This window comes from Coccomyxa subellipsoidea, assembly GCF_000258705.1.
Source record: "Coccomyxa subellipsoidea C-169, whole genome shotgun sequence".
NCBI classification, from domain to species: domain Eukaryota; kingdom Viridiplantae; phylum Chlorophyta; class Trebouxiophyceae; family Coccomyxaceae; genus Coccomyxa; species Coccomyxa subellipsoidea.
The window spans coordinates 777,425-796,553 of record NW_005178038.1 but is presented as its reverse complement, the minus strand read 5'-3'; the positions used below and the strand labels follow the sequence as shown (position 1 = coordinate 796,553).

Sequence of the window (19,129 nt, the reverse complement as noted above, 5' to 3'; positions counted from 1 at the left end):
CTTCCTTCCGAAACATTATATTTATCTGGTGACTGAGGTGTAAATTATATTCTGCCACATATGGCACGGAACCCTTCTAGAACCCTTCAGGTCTGCCTTGCAACTATTGTTTGTGTTTCAATCAAGCATGCAATGGCATTTGTCAAGCCATGCGTTTGCCTTCGTTCATCATTTTATCCTTGGAAATCCCAAGCCATTGACACACTTGGAACTGCTCCTGCCTTTCCGACAAAATGGAAGCAACAAAAACGCATAGATGCCTGCAGCAATTGGCCTGCACATCGCTGAAGGAACTGTGTACAGGTGGTTCGCAAACATTCCAATTAATGTTCTGGTCAAGTGTTCCCAACGATCTTGCGCAGAGCTCTTTCCTTGCCAGGTACTGCTGCACTCCTAGGTTGGGCTAGAAGCAGGCCGGATGCACTGGCCACCCTCTAGACGCTCCAGAATTGCTGCTGCCAATATACACAGGAAAACAGAAGAGGAGAAACGCACCAAGGGCAGGAGGACTCGTTGCCCAAAAACCCATCCTGTTGTCTCTATCTCACCTTAACAGCCAGGAAGACGCCCAACAGACAGGCCCAGTCGTTTAGCAGGCTGGCGGGGGCCGTTACAAATACTGAGCACCATGCCCACAGTTGATTGGGTCTTGAACCCACCGGACATCCAAAGGCCCGCAAAGACGCCTCACCATGAAAGAGGGAACACCATCAGGGGACTCAAAGCTCCCCTGCAAGTCCCTGCATCTTACCTGTGTAATTCTTCGGCCTTCACTCACCGAATGGCTGGCCTCTTCGCGGGGTTACTTAGTACAAAAGGGTCTCCTCCAAGGGCTGCACATCCCGACCCTCTCGGCTGTCCTCGCAACATGAAATTCGCTGGACCCTAAGGCCTCATTCGATTGCAAGTATTTTACAGCAGGGACGCTTGTAGACACTCCTAGCCAGTCTATGGGGCTACTCTCCACATACAGCCTCCTAGAGCGGGGGGCGCTAGTAGAGCCGCTCGGTCTTTGGTAATGAGATGACCTGTAGGTAGGGATTACCTAGTACAGCATGGTCTCCTCCAAGGGCTGCACATCCCGAACCCCTAGGCCGTCCTCTCAATACACAAAAGCCTCGGAGCGGGGGGCGCTAATAGAGGCGTTCGGCCTGCAGGCTGTGCAGGAACGCCGCCTGCTTGGCGGACAGCGGCGGCCGGAAGTCGACGTGCGCGCATGCGGCGGCAAACTCCTCGAGCTGCTCGACTCGCTGCCCCTCGCGCACCCCTGCCCGGCTGCGCTTCACCCCGCTCGCCTGCATCAGCCTGCAGCCCCCACACCAGCCCACATCAGGCCAGAACATGCAGACGATACTCATTTTATCCCTGGCTAAGATTTGATTATCACCACCCCTTTTGCTGCCAATACAGACAGGGCTTGTCTCCGGACAAGCTGCAGGTTCTTATCTTTACTTGCATTTTGTCCAGATGGGTGCCCCCCAGACCCACATTAATGAAATCTACACGCAATTATCGCCAGAGCATGGTCCAATTTATAGTCTGGAGCTTCAATTGTATGCCACAGCACATGCAGCTTGATGCACGGGCTACAGGTTGGCACATGCACGCATCTGCTGGGTTGAACACATGGGCACGTCGTCTGTTTGCCTACAGGCATCCCTGCATGCGGGATCATCAGGACATAACGCTGCAGCCCACTTGGACGCATCATTGAAGGTGTGCAGGGCACACCTGATGATGGGCGAGGCAAACTGTGATGAGAATGGCGGAGAGACGGCTGCCAGAACACAGAAGATGAAGTGTCGCACAAGTGAGGGATCCGCCGTCTTTGCCCACTGCTCCGCTGCAGCAGTATTGTCAAACTCTGTCAGACTCCCTCTTTTCCCTTTACACATGCACAGCACTCTTTACACATGCACAGCCATATAGTCCTTCAATAGATTCACTGGCAGCTGGTAGCCATGGTGACCCAGACGGGCCGGCTTACAGTGCATGGTCTTCTGCAGATGGCTGAGCCAGGTGAGCAGTGTAAGCGGAAATTCCTCCTTTCCCCAAAGCATGCAACAATCAAAATGATCAACATTTTATGTGCTGTGATGTTCAAATGTGGGACAAAGAGTCCCCAGTGGAAGCTGCATGCAGAAAATTGATGAGTCACCTGCTGACAGCATGCGCATGACCTGCCCGGCTGCCAGCACAGCCACTCCTAGCTCGAGCAGTGTCCGCGCGATGTCCGGCTTGGCATTCCCCATCGCCTTCAGGGCAGCGGCAATGATGTCCACGGCCTGGTCACAACCCACAATATGTTTCAGTGGAGGAGCAGACTGTATTGGAGTGCTGATGTTGGGCACATTGCCTGAAGATCAAGGAGCCACCAGAGGAGTCAAAAGGGCTCTGGTCTGGAGTGATGCTATGCCACAGCACATAAAGGCCAGGCGTGCTAAGTTTTCTTAGATGAGAATCTGTGTTGCGATGCCTGCTCATACCCAGAAGGTTGCAAGGGATCAAAGGGGTTGGTGAGTACCAATGGCATTGCGCAATGAGTGGACCACAATGGTGACACTCTGAATCACGCCAGCTATACACTCATGCCTCACATTCTTGGCTAGCAATAGTGCCTGCGCCCCTCAGGTCGAGTTTGGCTTAGCATGAAAAATGTGGTGAGGCAGGGGGGTACCTGGGGGTTGAGGGCGGGCTGCTGGGGGATGATGAGCGAGAGGAGGGTGAGGAATGCGGGCGCGGCCGAGCCGTGGTACTCGCGCCAGTACTGCGCGCTGCCCAGGGGACGCGCCATTGCTCGCATCAGCCCCGCAGCCGCCACCGCGCACTGCGCCGCCGCCTCTGCTTGCACCTGCACATCGGCCAGCCTCCCGTCATCTTAAGACAGGTGAATTTGCATCACATGCTAGATTTCCTGGAGAACACATGTCCATTACCTCGCATGCCAGATCCCATCCTGCTCAAGTTGTTCCCAGGGTGGTATCATCTCGCTGGCCACGTGCTGCGGCCATGGTTGCATGCGGCGCTTTGTGACCTCCATGCATTGTACTTCTAAGCTGTCAATGAGAGGTGCGTGCGCACATCAGGCTCCGTGCAGTTGTGTCAATTGGAGCAGGCAAGGGTACCTGCTCTCGCGGCCCAAAGCGGACACCCATGGCAGCGCTCTGCGCTACGGCGTGTGCTTGCTGCAGGGCCACCTTGGTGACGTCCACATCCTCCAGATCCAGCCTGCCTGAAGGCCTGCAGCCAGCAGCTGCATGTAATTGCTACATCGCAGGTTTCCAGGCCATGAGCCCGCCAAGAAGTGCCGCCGCGCATTGTGCAACCATGTGCCGTGCCGCTGTCGTCGGGAGCAAGTACATTATGTTGAAGCTTTGTTTATTTGGAGAGCCACATTTCGATTCAAACCAAGTGTGCTTCAGAATTCAAGCATTTTGATGCCGCAAAGGCAGGCACCTGTCATCTACTGCGGCAGCTGCCAGGGCGAGCAGTTCCACGTGTGCTTCGTGATCCTCGGACGCCAGCTGCGCGCCCGGCATGAACAGGCCGTCCAAGAGCACCTTGAACACCTGCGACACACCAGCACGCACAGTCAACAATCTTGCCAAGCACGTTTTTGCGTGCGCACCCCAAAGCCCCCGAAGTCGCACGCCAATGAAGGGTGAAGCAAACCATTGCCCATCCAATGACATGGAGGTGAAAGTAAGGCAATGAAATGCCAAAATGTTGCAAAACCGCATTAAATGTTCGAAAGGCCCCTTGAGGACGGACCTGTGGATGCCTTATGGTGTTGATGGGCGGCGGGGTGTCGGCGCTGTACAGCGCATGCAGGCGTTGCATGGCCTGATTAGGCCCGGCAGGGCCCCCGCGGTTTCCCAGCGGTGGGGCCGGCCGCCACGCAGCGTTGCCTTCCGGCCGCCCCTGCCTGCGCGCCTCCGCGGCGCTCAGCAATTGCGCCACTGCCGCCTCCGCCGCTACCTCAGGCTCTGAGCTGCTCTTTGCCGCAAACCTGCGTGGCAGCAGACTCTTTCAAACTCCTTTTCAAACTCCTCGCCGGTGATGTCTGCACAAGTGCTGTCCCTGCACTCGAGCTGCATATCCTCAACACGCCTTGCACATTGTTGTCATGACAGGAATTTCCCCATGCGAGGATTCACACTTGGTACAGAAGGATGCACGTTGTAATGCAGGACATCTGAGCAGAAACATGGGAGCACCAACCATGTCAGCGAGCATTTCTGAGGAAAAGCTATTGAAGACTTCTGACATTTGGGAAACAGTGATTCTGCACAGGCATGAAGCTGTGCTGGCTGACGGCTAGCGAAAGGCGCACCAGGCGTGCATCTGCCAAACGATGGCGCCACGCTGCGCGGCCGCGTGGGCCTCCAGCTCCTGGCTGAGCCGTCGGAAGCGGCTGCCGCGCGGATGCTGCCCCAGCTCCGTCAGGATCTGCTGCGCGTGCACATACGTGTGCTGCCCCTGACAGCATGTCTCCTGCACCACACCCACAAGTATACCATCAACTGTGCTTCATAGAAGACCATGCACTCAGGCTATGTGCATAGCTGCATCAAGCAGCAAACTTCCTGGCCTGTCCTTGTTTCCTGAAGAGCTATTTGATCTATTCAGCACTGCTTCCTCCATGCCCACCAGCAACACACGGACTTGGCTCTTTCATGATACACAGCAATTTCCTGTCCTTAATACCACCGTTCTTTTTGACTCTGCGCTCAGGGTGTGATGAAAATCACACGCACCTTGAGCTCTGCAGCTAGGGAGTCCACTCTGTCGGCGTCGGCCTGGGCGACCTCCTTGAGCCGGTTGGCCATGAGGCGGTGGAACACGCCAAAGTAGGACGCCAGGCTGGAGCCCACACTGGCCACCTCGTCCTCGTGGCCCGCCTGCAGGATCTTCTGGATCGCGTAGTTCAGCAGCAGGCAGTTGCGGTGCTTCGCACTCAGCTCGTATATGAGCTGGCGGCCCTCCCTGCACCCCACACATGCAAGCCTGCTGTCAAGCAAGACTGCGGCAGGGATGACATGCTCATGACTGTGACCCATTGTCCCCCGGGGCGGCACCACTGTGGATGCAAGTTGTCTGTCAGGGTTGGAAGAATCATCATGTAGTGTACTTGTGGTGCATGGAGGGATCAGCGCCATACTTTTCCTTCAGCTGTCACAAATATTTGACGGAAAGAAAAATCGAGACAGTTCAGTGTGCTCTGGTGATTGGGAGGAGAGGAGCACTCGTGAGGCTGGCATGGGGCCAGTCATGCTTGCCTGTCTGCAGTGAGGCCGGAGGGCCCATCAAGCCACCTGGGAGGACCGCTGCCTCCGCTCGTGAACACCCCTGAGAACTTGTCTGGATCGAAGAGTTCCTTGGCCAGCTCCTGAACACAGGGTATGCATGCTTGAATACATGCCCAGCCATCAAGGGCTGTCAGCGGCAGAGTCTCAAGAGAAGGATTTTACACACAGCGTATTTGACTCAGTGATGTGTGAGTGTCTACCCTCAAGTAGTAGGCCTCATCGAAGGCCGCAATTGAGGCAGACTCTTCAGCCAATTCCTCGTCTTGCAGGCCCTTGGTCCACTCCACAACGAGGCTTGCCATCTGAGCGTAGCCTGCCGAAGCATGAGGTTTGTCAGCTGTCAGGAGTAGCAAATGTTGTGCGAGGCAATGCAGGCATGTGGTTCCAGTGGAGCTGGGTGATTCCGCAAGCTCGCCTGCATAACTGTCGGACAGCATCTCAACAACTTCCGCAGGCTTGCCATTATCACTGATGTATCTACGGAGCACGCTTAATATGTTGGGTTCCATGACAGCATCAGGCTGTCTGAGAAAGTCCTCAAGCTGGTTCAACTCATCGACCTGCGCTCTTTGCATTGTGACTTTGATGGTACTAAATGCAAACAATATTTATCGATCAGATCTAGCAGCAGGCCGAGCCCATAGCTCCATTGGCAAAGCTAACCATGTTTTGTGACTCAGGGATTTTCGCAATTATGCAAAAATGAGGTCACCCAACTCTTGTCACATCAAATGATCTAGCTATCTATCGCCAATCGTTCAGGTGGAGCAATTGGAGTGTGTTCGATGAGGCTGTTGTGCGCACGTGCGATGACACATCTGCCATGCTGGCACTTTTGGGCCATTGAGCACTTCTGTGAGTAGAATGCAAGAGAATTAGACGGTTAAGTAACAATTGTTCAATTTGTAAGCCACATCGCAATGTCCATCATTGCATCGCAGACTTCGTAGTTTCAATATTAGTGTTTCCTAGTCTACTGACAATCAAGCAATCTGCGCTCTCCTGTAAAATCTGTCGCAGCACTTTGTAAGCACCGGAAGAATGGGATGGTGTGGGGTACTGGATGGTGCACCGACTTGGGCACACTGGACATTCTCCCCTTGCCTTCTGGAGACGGTGTCTGGCAGTGTGCTGCTATTTGTGGCAACACTAGTACTGGCATTTCAGTGTAGGAAGGTGTCCTTGCTGAGGCAGCGGAGGTATTCGGGCCAGACGGAATGGACGAGAGAAGCCATAGTCAGTGCCGTTGCCTTCGGCATCTTGTTCGTCAGCCACGCAGCTCTCCTAGTGATCACCTCCGTGTTGTCAGCGAGGAATGGCACCGCTGCGCCTTACAACATCTTCTCTGAGGCTGCTCTGTCCATCGTGTGGTTGGCTGCCCTGGTATGTTACCATTTGCTCATTGAATAATTGCTCTGCTGTCCACCTTCTCACCAGCAACGATAATTTGCATCTGAACCTATCTGCATTGGCATGCAGGTCATTCTTGTGGTGGGATGCAGAGCCAGGCTTGTAGTGCAGCTAGAGCTCTTGATGTGGCCATCTCTGTTCCTTTACTACATAGAATTGTACACCAATATCAATATGGTAGCAAAGCACTGGGGCCTGGACCACTCCCTAGCAGTGCTGTTGTTGGCAGCCAGATGCGTTCAGGCAGTGGCCGTCACTGTCACTCTTGTATCAGAGTCTTCCAAGTATGCTTTCTGTCCCTGTCTGTTATGCAATTACCTTTGACTATGCGAGGCAAATGACCGTTTACGACATGCATGCCTTGCCTTATGCTGTTTGCATCACCATTGTACACTTGTGCATGGCCTCTGCATGTCTGCATGGTAGCTTGACACTAGGAGGATTGCGCAGGCAATCACCGACCGAGGAAGAGGAGGTTCTGAAGCAGGCGCTGCTAGGAGCAGACATAGAGGCCCCTGCAGCCAAGGAGAAGCGGCCATGGTAGGCTTAGTCGTCTTGCACTGCCACCTTACCAGCTCTGCCCTGGTCCTTTCGCAGTGTGCTCCAAAAGCCACAAAACATGCGTCCATATTGCTGCAACGCACTACGTGTGTCGCTGAGCAGGACAGAAAATATGCGTTGCACTATATCTTGCCTGAGATTTTGACTGCGGCGCAGGTACCAGCTGATGTTCACTGCGATCATGTACGTCTGGCCGCAAACTCCGCTGCTGCAGCTGCGCGCTGGCGTGTGCGTGCTGGCGGTGGCGCTGATGCGGCTGCTGAATCTTGCGGTGCCCATCCTGTACCGAGACGTGGTCAATGCCATGTCTGATGCCAGCAGCGCTGCCCACCCCAGGGGTAGCGAGACTCCCCAGTCCACTCCCTTCTGGCAGGTGTTGCACCTTTGCAGCCTCTCAGCTTTTTCACTTGACCCCTAGTCATCAGTACTGTATTAGGAGTACTCAGAAGAGGAGCAGCTGATGCATGCAGTCTGGGTCATGACGAGAGACCCTCTTTTGGACAAATTTTGAAGTACTCCTGTGTCTTCACGGGCTGTACAGCCGTTCGTCCATTGAGGGGCGGTCTATGATCTGCCTTGCCTCATAGCAGTGCACAGTAGGCCAATAGGGATGAACGTGGGGCTAACGTGTTGGTGCTGGGCACGCAGATCTTCTACCCCTTTGTGCTGCTGTACATGGTGGCAGCCTTTTTCCAGGGCGGCGCTGGCACAGGTTCCTCAGGCCTGCTAAACAACCTGCGCTCGTACCTATGGATTCCAATAGCACAGGACGCTTACAGGCATGCCCCTTGCCCCCACTAAATTTCACTGATATCCTAGGACGCATCATGAACATCCATCCCAGCCTGTTCGGTGCTTTTCACCGTTGGCATTTGTCAGTTTCCCAGCACCAGACCTCACCTTAATCTGATGCAGGGCAAATGTGCAAGAGCTTGGGGTGATGTCATTTGGAGGAGCACATTTGGAGATTGCTGGAGCAATATTGTTTGTGTGGTGTGCGCAGGTCGATCAGCGTGGACATGTTTGCCAAGACCATGGACCTGGACCTGAGGTGGCACCTCATGCGCAAAACGGGGGAGGTAACACGCATCATGGACCGAGGAACTTCTGCCATCCAGAACGTCCTGTCCACAGGTGCTGTATGCTAAGTACATGCATGACAACGTTGCCTGCCTTTTCCCTGTGAAGGGCTGCGGGCTGTAGATTTGTGCACTGTAGAGCCTTCTGGGGCGGCCCACTATATTGCATCCTTGCGTCAATGAAAATGATGCATTTCTGCTTCTGAGCCCAATGCATGCCCTTCATGCACATGATGGGAGTTGACAGAGTCCGTCCGATTGCAGCATGGGGTGTTCCACTTGTTACAGGATCCACATAGTGAAATGGAAAACTTTGCCTGACGGTATGAATTTGTGATTTCGTGATTTTTTGGCATGCAGTGTTGTTCAACATTGTCCCGCAGCTGTTTGACATCGTGGCGGCGTGCATCTTCATCTCCGCCGCGCTGCAGCCCTGGATTGCAGTCATCGTGTTCATCACCCTGGGCTCCTACATCCCAGTCACCATCGTCCTCACTGAGTGGCGCGTTAAGTACCGCAGGCAAGTTTTCTTGCTCCTTCTGAAGCTGATGCTTTTACACATGAATACTGCCTGATCAATGCAGCCTGTTTGCTCCTGCATGCCTCGGCATGGCATCCTTGAAATGCATGGTCTGCATGCAAAAGTGGAGAGCTACTGACTCATAGCAAGTACTTGGTTGTGCAGCCTTATTTAGCACAAGCAGGCGGATTCATAAATATAGGAATGTATGCAGGCTGACAGCGTCAGGCCAGTGCACTTATGGGGCTGATGATTTTAATCGCTTTATACTGACTGGCTTGTTATGCTAACTGCCAGGGAGATGAACAAGTACGATAACGCGAGGGGTGCAAGGGTGACGGATGCGCTGCTGAACTACGAGACGGTCAAGTGCTTCAACAACGAGGAGCTGGAGAGGCAGAGGCTGGAGCAGGCCATCATCGATTACCAGAACGTGGAGTACAAGCTCATGGCCTCCCTCAATGGCCTGAATGTCCTCCAGTCTATCATCATCTTCTCTGGCCTCATTGCTGGACTCGTTGTCTGCACAAAGGTGCGCACTCTCCCCTTGCATGGGTCTCCAGCACACAGACTGATGTCTGCCTATGTCAGCAGATGGAGGTATTTTTTGTTGGGATTTGCTGGCCGAGGCGAGCAATCTTTTGGCAGTGCATTTTTGGGCGCATGTTTACCGCTCTTACATGCATGGGAAGTCAATTTTGGTGCATGTGGAAAGCATATTTGTACAGATGCACAATACTGCAGTGCACACAACCGCTTTAAGCAGTCTCTCGCGCAGATGTTGAAGAAGAATCACAGGCATGCTTAGGTCCTAAGTCGAGGGATTGTTGCCCAAGTGTATTGACTGGGTTGGGAGTGCAGGGAGTGGCGGATGGGCTGCTGACAGTGGGCGACGCAGTGCTGTTCATAACGCTGATGCAGCAGCTGTACGCGCCGCTCAACTACTTTGGCAGCTACTACCGCGCCATCCAGCAGCAGCTCATCGACATGGAGAACTGCTTCGACCTGCTAGCCACCTCAGCTTCCCTGACAGTGCGCCTCACACCCCTGCCATTCAAACTATTGAAAGCTTGTGCATTTGCATGCAGAGAATTTTTGAAAAGGAACTCCGAAATGGTCACTGCAGGGCATTGCGGCTCTCCTGATCACAGTCTTGCTGGCCCTAGAGTATATTGTTTCAAGGTATATTGCCTCTATGTGCTTGATACCCTTTAGTCGACACTCTGTCGTAGAGATCACCTCGTCATGGGAAATCTCAAAACCCAGAGTAAACTTGACGGAACATATTGACTGGGATTGCGCCCACTGAGAAGACAATTTGAAGATAAATTTTCCTGCATGGCTACCGCTTTCTGTGACAACAGAGAGATTTGCAATTATCTTCAAGCAACCAAGCTTGAAGGCAGGCGCCATGCCTCGCTCTGGGCAATTGTCAGCTCAGCGCTATGCACTCAGGAGGCCTACACATGACACCACAATGCTGAGAGGTTTCTGCTTTGCTTGACAGGACAAGCCTGGAGCAAAGGACTTGGTGGCCTCCAAGTGTAGCGTGGAATTTGACAATGTTTCATTTGCCTATTACGTCGACTCCCCAGTCGTGAAGAGCATCTCCTTCTTCTGCCCAGGCGGCCAAACGCTCGCACTTGTCGGCGCCACAGGTGGGCCCCAACCACAGCATCCTCCCACATGTCGTTTGCCTCCTGCCACTTACTTTATACAGCAAGGGCGGAGCTGTTTTGCTCTCTACCTGCATGCTGCTGGCAGCGAGCAGCTAGCAGCGAGCCAATCTACTGGCCACGTATCTTTCAAATATGTTGCTATCTGCATGCAGACATTCATGCCTGGTCCATTGCAGTCTATGACTAAGTCATGCATTGCCTGGTTTGGCGCGCAGGCAGCGGAAAATCCAGCGCGCTGCGGCTGCTGTTCCGATTCTACGACCCCACCTCGGGGGTGATCAAGGTTGATGGGCAGGACATAAGCGAGGTTACCCAGGCGTCCCTGCGCGCCAACATGGCAGTCGTGCCCCAAGACACCGTCCTCTTCAACGACTCCATCCTGCACAACATCCGGTGCGCATGCGCATGCGCCGCCCCGCACCTTTGATAACCACTCCCGTAAAAATCCTGGCTTCTTTCTGACTTTGCACTGTGATGATAAGACCGTGCACAAGAGATACCATCCTGCACAAGAACCAGGGCGCATGGCCACACTGCACCTCTACAGAACTCTTTATAGGGCACAACATAGCGCAGGGCATGCGCACCGGATGTTGTGCAAGATAGAACACCTCTAGTGCCATGTGCTGCAATCACGAGCAAAGGTCAGGCGGGGAGTTGCACATGGCTGCCCTCTTAAATCTAAATATTAGGCTGCTGCCCTCTGTGGTGCGGAGGGCACCTTTTGCACAAAGGCTGAGCGAATGTGTGCCGCGTGACACGTTGTTGGGAACTCACGCAATATAAGTGCGGGGATGGGAAGGATCTGTGATGACATATTGATCGACGGGCGGACTGAACCCTTGATGAGTGTCGATTGTGAGCACTCTTCGGAGTGTGTCTGAGATCCTACGGCCAAAGAATATTGCTGATCGCCAGGAAGAGAGGCTGTCGGAGGAAGCTGTGCAGGCTGCCAAAATAGTAACCTGTGGCCCTGGAAAGGGTGTACAACATCATTGGCCGCGTGTACAAGTTTTAGATTCGATTTTAAAAAACGATTTTGAAGAATTGCCGGTTTGTCACAGGTATGGGCGGCCGGGCGCGACGGATGAGGAAGTATTTGAGGCGGCAGAGGCGGCCTCCATCCATGAAAGCATCTCCACGCGATTCCCCCAGGGCTACGCGACTGTGGTGGGAGAGCGCGGCCTGCGCCTCAGTGGCGGTAAATGGCCTCACTTTTGCCCTCTCGAATGTTTTATATCACGTGTGTGTATTGTAGGCCTGTTGGATGCAATGCTGACAGCATGCGCGTGCTTCCATCATTGTCAGCAAGGCCAGGGTGAACCATGTAGGCCCACTGGCTCATAAGTCCTGCAAATTTGCACAGTGATCAGGCCATTGCAGCAAGCAGCACCGCATGCCGTGAATTTTTCTTGAAGCAAACTGACATGAGGCATGTGCGTCATGCAGGCGAGAAGCAGCGGGTGGCGTTTGCGCGTGCCATCCTGAAGAACCCCAGGATCCTGCTGCTGGATGAGGCCACCAGCTCCCTTGACAGCCTGACAGAGCAACGGATACAGGTGAGCAATATCAGCCCTATCATCATCAAGTGAAGCATGTCTCCAAAATTGACTGAAGCTGTGCATGTCAGTAGGTCCCATCGAGGAGGATGGCCGCATGTCTTTTGTTCCTTGGTGAGGCCTTGTGGTGTGCGCGTAGGCTTGCTCAGAGCGTCCTTATGTCATTTCTGTGCCCAATGAAGGGAGCAACTCTCAATCACCCCATTGCCACCTTGACAGAGAAGTTGATGACATCTGTTATTCTGTTTAAAACAGGAGGCGCTGGCTGCAAAGCGGAGCGGCCGCACAACGATCATTGTGGCGCACCGGCTGAGCACTATAATGGACGCCGACGTCATCATTGTCATGAAGGCGAGTCACCCTCCCTGTTCAGATTACAGGGGCGACTAACTCTTGGGTATACCTTTCTATTACACCAGAAGCTGCTCAATCAGGGCCCTTTTAAGGCAGGCAGTCTGTTGCCACCGGAAGTCCCTTGAGGGTCTGAGTTGAGCTGGGTGTCTTACAGGTAAGCTTTGCTGACAAGTTGAAGTTTGGTGTGCAGGAGGGGGATATAGTGGAGAGGGGTACACATTCACAGCTGGTGCAGTTGGGAGGTCTCTATGCAGAGATGTGGACAAGGCAAGCAGAGGCGGCTGTAGTGGAGGAGATAGGAGCAGGGGATGACACGTCCAATGGGGAAGTGAGCGAAGTGAGCGCAGCAAATGGCAGCAGCAACAGCTTGCACCACTAGATCAAGTCCCTCCTTTGACAGGCTATCCTACTTCTCCAGTCTTCAACAGTGACGTAGTACTGCGCTGACATAGCACATGATGCCCTGTCCCAAGGGCCCGTCACTAGAGGATTTAACTGATCGCAGACCTAGGCGCAGCTTCTGGAAAATTATTGAAGAAATTTGGACTTTGTTCTGACACTTGGTGCATCAGCTCAGTGATTGCTCCAGCGCTTGACGATCATGCTCATGACAGGCTAGCATTAAGATCAACAAACAGCAAGGTCTCAAATCGCCAGGTCATTAAAGATGCATGGTGCGCACCTCATGGTGCATTTCCAAGATCAAGTAAAATATTTAGGTCCATGAAAGCCTGATCAGCTTGGCTCTCATAGTCATGGCTGCACATGTATTCAGCCTTGTTAGAGGGAATTGTTGAAATTCTGTACAGTAGATCTTTGTAAATGATCTAACATGTAGATTTTGTCGTTTTGTCTATTGGGTGTGATAGTGGGAGGGAAAGGAGGGACTGCAGGGACACAGCTTCCAGCTTCATATGAAGCTGGTCCTCCCTTACATAAGATGGAAGCGCATCGATCAACACATCGGTGGTGGCACCAACAGATCATCTCGGCAGTTCTTTCTTAGCATACAAGCTCCATTGACCACGTCTTGTTGAGTCTTGTGATGTCAGTATGACGCCCAGGAGAGCTGCACCTCTCGCAGTCCTTGCGGCTGCCCTAGCTATCGGAGCAGGCTGGTACCTCAGCATATTCAAGTCGGAGCCTGCAATTACCAAACCTTATCCCATTGAATTCCAAGAGTATTCCAGGAATTTTTATCGCCAGGGATTCTTGTGGAAGGTGCCTCTGCCCCCAGCCTTTCCGGTAATCGATGTGCATGTGTTTTTGATCAAAAGCGGCCAGGACTATATATTGGTGGACGTTGGGGCACCGGGAGAAGAGTACGAGCGCATCATAGGCGCTGGCTTGCAAGAGGCGTTGAAGGGCGGCAAATTGCGAAACGTCATATGTGAGCCATCTCCATGGGAGCTCTGGCTCAGTGCCATTTCCTGCTGGCTTCCTTCAACTTTGCACGTGAAGATCGCATCAGCAGTATTGTGTAAAGCTCTATATTGTTATTGAAGGAGTGCTGGTTAGCTGATCGCGACTGCTTCTCTGCAGTGACCCACGGCCACATTGATCATGTGGGGGCTCTTGCATCTTTGCTGAAGGCGTATCCCGACCTTCAAGTGATATTCCACGAGAAGGAAGCTCCCTTTCTTACGGGTGCTTCTTAATATTGCCGTCTCTCATGTCTGTGGCACCAATGTCACCTTTTATATTCGCCATCCTCTTGAGGCAATTTAATGGTGCTGTATAGCCTGCGTCGAGGAATCCTTCAGGAAGTGGTTGTGCAGGGAAAGCCAGCTATGGAGACATCCCAGCTGATAGCCCGGAGTACTTGAAGAAAGGATTCGTAGTATTGCCTGCCTTACCTGCCTCACGGATCCTGCTCCTGACCGGTACGCGAGCTGCTCGCTGCTGCATGCATGCAGCGTGTTGCATCCTTCTTCTGTGAACTGCCAAGGTACTTCCCTATAGAGAATGCACAATGTGGCGGGTGCTTCAGGGGAATCCGGGGACTTGTCTGATGCCAAGGGACCGTCAGGACAGAAGCCAGCATGGGCCATCCCCAAAGGCGTTGTTTCTTTCCATCACAGCCCGGGCCATGCTCCTGGACATGTGAGGCTGTTTCATACCTCTCTCCCCGCACTGCCGCTGACAGTTGTCATTGTCTGCTCACACAAATCAACCAAAGCATCATTTGGTGAGTCTGTTTCGGGAGACTTGCACAGAGTTAATCATTGCTGAGCTGGGGCTTGATGATCATGTGCAGGTGGTGTACTTGCATAAGCCCTCAAGCAGCCTGATTGCCGGTGATGTCTTTGGAAATTTGGGCAAGATCAGCCTTCCTCCTCCAAGTGAGTTTGAGCAGAGTAACCAGCCCAGCTGTGTTGGCACCGCCTGCCTGACAGGCTTTCTTGTACTGACTAGCATCTTTGTATTTCACACTTCCTGCTCAGTTGTGTCTTTTAGGGCAAGCCTTGCCTCCCAATCCGTCTCAATTTATGTGTCCACTGAAGCTGCCTTTTTCTGCCTTCTTGAGAAGCTCTGGGCAATATTGATATAAATCTACATTAGCAAAGAGGGGTGTGCTTTTTTTTGCAGTGTTCACGCCAAACACGACAGAAGCGCGGTCGAGTCTCATCAGAGTTGCAAGCCTGGACTTTGAGAAGGCTTATTGTGCACATGATCGCGGCGTCGGGGTTTCGAGAGAGTACCTTCAGCAGTCCGCAAAGAACGTGTGAAAGAAATTTGTTGTTTTTCCTTTTGGCCTTAATGGTGACTATTGCTGAAGAGCTGCAGCTGCAGAGTTTGCGCACCATATGTGGAGATGGTGAGCAGCATTGTACATATAGCTGATTGTCACGGCTGTTAATTGATGGATGCTGAGGAACTTTAGTGTCCTTCCCAGCATATGTGCCACGTGCACTTCGTTGCGACATGCATGCATGCCAGTCACAGCATCTGATACCTCAGCCATCTGGATGTTTCAGACTCGAATTTGCATGTACTATATGTATCCAAGTCCCCTGCTGGCGGGGGGCGGTACAGATACTGAGCACCGTGCACGTGCCCACGGTTGATTGGGTCTTGCTTGGATCTGGCGAGTCCAACAAGGGGTAGGATTGTGGCAGCCTTTGACTGCAGCTTGTCTGCAGGACGCACCTTGCCTCTTGGCAGGAAAAGCGTTTAATAATAATCCAAGTGAATGGCTGCAAATTTTTGATCGATGCAGCGAAACAACTACCAGTTGCCACAGTGTGACCTGCATGCAGCAATGGTTATGTCAATTCCGGATAGCTCCTTTGGCAGTGCAGTGTCATACTGTATCCATTTCATGTGTAATTCATACAAGGCAATGGATGCTCAACAGTTCAAGACACTTGATGTTAGCTTCCAGCTGCATGGGAAGCTTCCAGGCGCTTTACATAATTTCACGGACGTATCTATAGGAATCCTATGAGTTCCTATACTAGTTTCCATTAGCAACACGCTAAAGTGCTAGAACATCTTTTTTGTTGATTTGTATAGTATCTTGCCGTGATGGCATCGAGTTTGGCTGCTCCCCTCGCATTTGTAGCTGTCGTCTTAGCCATCGGAGTAGCCCTTTACTCCGATCTATTTAGAGGGAAGCCTGCTGCGTTTGAGCCATATCCTATCGCATTCCAGGAAGTCTCAACCGATGTTTACCGTCAGGGATATTTATGGAATGTGCCCGTCGGCCCTCCTGGTAGGTGGGTCGATGTGCACGTCTTCCTCATCAAACTAGGCCAGGACTTTATTCTGGTGGACGTGGGCGCACCGGGAGAGGATTACGAGCGTATTCTGAGCGCTGGCTTGCGAGAGTCCCTAAAGGGCGGCACTCTGCGACTCGTCTTGCGTGAGCAATCTTCCCAGGAACTGGCTCACCCAGATTCTGCCAGCTGACATGATGGGCCGCACGAATCACATGATGTTATTTATCAAAGACCATTTTTTTTTCAGTTTTGAAAATCAGGGCAGAATGCATCCCATAATGCCAAATTTCTGTGCCTTTGGCTGTGCAGTGACCCACGGCCACATCGACCACGTGGGAGCACTTGTGTCACTGAGGAAGGAGTATCCTAACGTACAAGTAGTATACCACCAAAAGGAAGCACCTTTCCTAACAGGTAATCGACTGCTCACTTTTTGCATCTCAAGAACCGTGGCAGCACTGTCACTTGGCGCCTCACAAATGCCCCAGAGACCTCTGTAATTCCCCATCTACATTCAATTTAGCCTACACCATGCCCATTGCACTTGATGTACTACAGACGGGCTGACTTGGCAGTTATGTTCGACCAAGCCAGCAGATCCTGACAGGGCTGCTTGTGCAGGCAAAGCGAATTATGGTGACATCCCAGCTGACAACCCAAACTACACTGTGTCAAAATTCGATGTGTCAGCCGCCCTACCTCCTCCGCATGTTCTTCTCCTCACCGGTGCGCAACCACACTTGCTTCTGCATGCATGCGATTCTTCAGGCGCCTTTAATTGTGGACTGCTGAGTCCTTCCCCCTTACAGGAGCAATAGGAAGTGTTGCTGGGTACTGCAGGGGAGACAGGTGATATTTCTGATGCCAAGGGGCCATCAGGGCAGAAGGCAACATGGGCCATTCCTAAGGGGATCATTTCTTTCTATCACAGCCCGGGCCACGCTCCTGGACATGTGAGAGGAACCTCATTGTGAACTCCACTTTGCACCTTGAAATTTCTACTCCACGTGAGATTTTACAGGCAGTATCGATTGACAGAATGGTGACGAGCTCTGCCCAGTGACATGCTTCTCTTCTATGAGTAATCATGCTGTCATGCGCAGGTGTCCTATTTGCACAAGCCGTCAGGCACTCTCTTAGCCGGTGACGTATTTGTGAATATGGGTGAACCTCCCCAGATTAGCCCTCCTCCTCCAGGTAAAACCGAAGCAGCGAGCCTGGCATTTTAGATTAGTAATATGAGTCATTGTGTGGATGCTTTTTGCTCTCTCCGTAACAAGGTACGGTCCTTTCCCAGCTGTCTTGCAGTGTGCAGCAAGACAGTGCCCCGTTCCTAAAAACATATTAGGCATATCATCTGTGCAGAAAAGAGCACATGCAAGCGGGAAATGATCAATTGACAAATGTCTGTGTGGGCTGCAGCGTACACTCCAAACATGACAGAGGCCAGATTGAGCTTGCTCAAGATTTCTAAGTTGGAATTTGCAAAGGCCTTCTGCGCACACGATCGCGTGGTTGGAGTAACCAAGGAAAGTCTGCAGGGCTTCACAGCGACTCTGTAGGAGAAACTGGAGCTGCTGCTAGAGGAGGCCATTCTGAGAATATGTGTGGATGAGGTAAATCACATGTCGTCATGTTGGCTGCAGCTGACACAATATATGATCGCCTGTTTCATCAAAGCGTGCGCATGAAACACTGGGATTCTATGATAAGTAATGGCTGCAGGGACATCAACAAATGGCTTGCAAGAGAATGCGCATTAAAATTAGCTATTTCAGAGGTATATCTGTTTGACCAGCCGGTGATAGGAGCGAAGGTTAGCATTTTTACAGTCCTGTGTTTTTGTGCACTATTTCTGCATATGCGGATGTTGACGTCGGAACAGGTTTACTTCTGCACAGTCCGGCATCTGCAGTCATACTTTTAATTGGGAGGCGACAATTCTGTACATATGCTTTATAATTGTCGTTATGCTGTGTGATAGTATCCGCCACCAGCAAGGTGACACTCATGTGATCCATTTGGCACTTGCTCCTCGTCCATATTTGTTCCTCATAAGGGGTGTATTTTAAAGGAAATCGAGTCATGTCTGAATTGCTGGCAAGCACCACCAGACCTACTTCATTGCCACTAGAAACCCCACTTTAAAACCCCAAGGCCCTCAAGGGATAAAATATGATAACAACTGCCTCCACCTTCCAGTAGGTGGAAGCTGTAGATCACAGCTTCCACCTACCCGTTCGTTCTCAAAATCACAGCCTGTGGTTTTGAGAACGCTCTCCTTGTGTTTTATTAAACTGTCTTGCTGAGAGCGTTCCGGAAGCTTCAACATGGAAAGGTGAAGCAAAGAGCATGCTACTATGGACCCTAACAACGGCGGTGAACGTGACTGTCCGCCCACGCACTTCCTGGAGGTGTGAACTGCCTCCTGACCTGTTCCTCGCTGGTCGTCAAGTACCTCCTGCTGCAACGCGCTGCTTCCAAGACAATGTTTGCTGCAAGATATTTTTGTGGATAGTGTGTCTGGCTGTTCTTGTTGGCACCTATCTGCACGCTGTTGTGCGAAAGCTGCCTTTCCACGTAACACTTTTTACCTGCACCGCTGCATTATAGTATCTTGTTGGCCGGTTTGCATTGTTATTGCTAGTCGTCTTCGGAAACTGTCACCGTGTAGATAGCATGGGGCTTAGCTTCCATGTGCGGCACTTTGCAGGCTTCCTACAGGGTCCCCCAGCTCGGATGTCAGTGCAGCAACTGTAGACGATGGTACGTACGCAGGTTTCGCTAAATACTGTGTGACTCATCGTGAAGAACTGGGAACCCTCGCTTGCCAACCTGAGATTTCTCATGCACTTCACCATTGTTCTTCTTCGTCTTCCACACTGATCACTGGCCCCGTGGAAGTCATATTCGACAGTTCTGTCACAATCAGCATT

At 52.1% G+C, this 19,129-nt stretch overlaps 2 protein-coding genes across 2 annotated transcripts; one reads left to right on the top strand and one right to left on the bottom strand.

Moving 5' to 3' along the window:
* Positions 1–1,133: 1,133 nt before the first annotated feature.
* Positions 1,134–5,611, bottom strand: COCSUDRAFT_40900 (hypothetical protein; the record flags this gene model as incomplete). The annotated part of the gene is made up of 11 exons (XM_005649014.1): positions 1,134–1,305; positions 1,732–1,885; positions 2,159–2,285; positions 2,678–2,851; positions 3,126–3,240; positions 3,457–3,569; positions 3,772–4,009; positions 4,334–4,494; positions 4,758–4,986; positions 5,316–5,389; positions 5,510–5,611. The coding sequence occupies 11 exons, from the start codon at positions 5,609–5,611 to the stop codon at positions 1,134–1,136; spliced, it is 1,659 nt and encodes a 552-aa protein (XP_005649071.1).
* A 1,850-nt stretch (positions 5,612–7,461) lies between these two features.
* Positions 7,462–12,850, top strand: COCSUDRAFT_28213 (half-size ABC transporter; the record flags this gene model as incomplete). The annotated part of the gene is made up of 12 exons (XM_005649013.1): positions 7,462–7,653; positions 7,929–8,023; positions 8,248–8,414; positions 8,720–8,883; positions 9,181–9,411; positions 9,741–9,911; positions 10,387–10,537; positions 10,774–10,951; positions 11,623–11,759; positions 12,008–12,117; positions 12,373–12,459; positions 12,644–12,850. 12 exons carry the CDS (start codon positions 7,462–7,464, stop codon positions 12,848–12,850), a joined length of 1,890 nt encoding a protein of 629 aa, XP_005649070.1.
* Between the last annotated feature and the right edge of the window lie 6,279 nt (positions 12,851–19,129).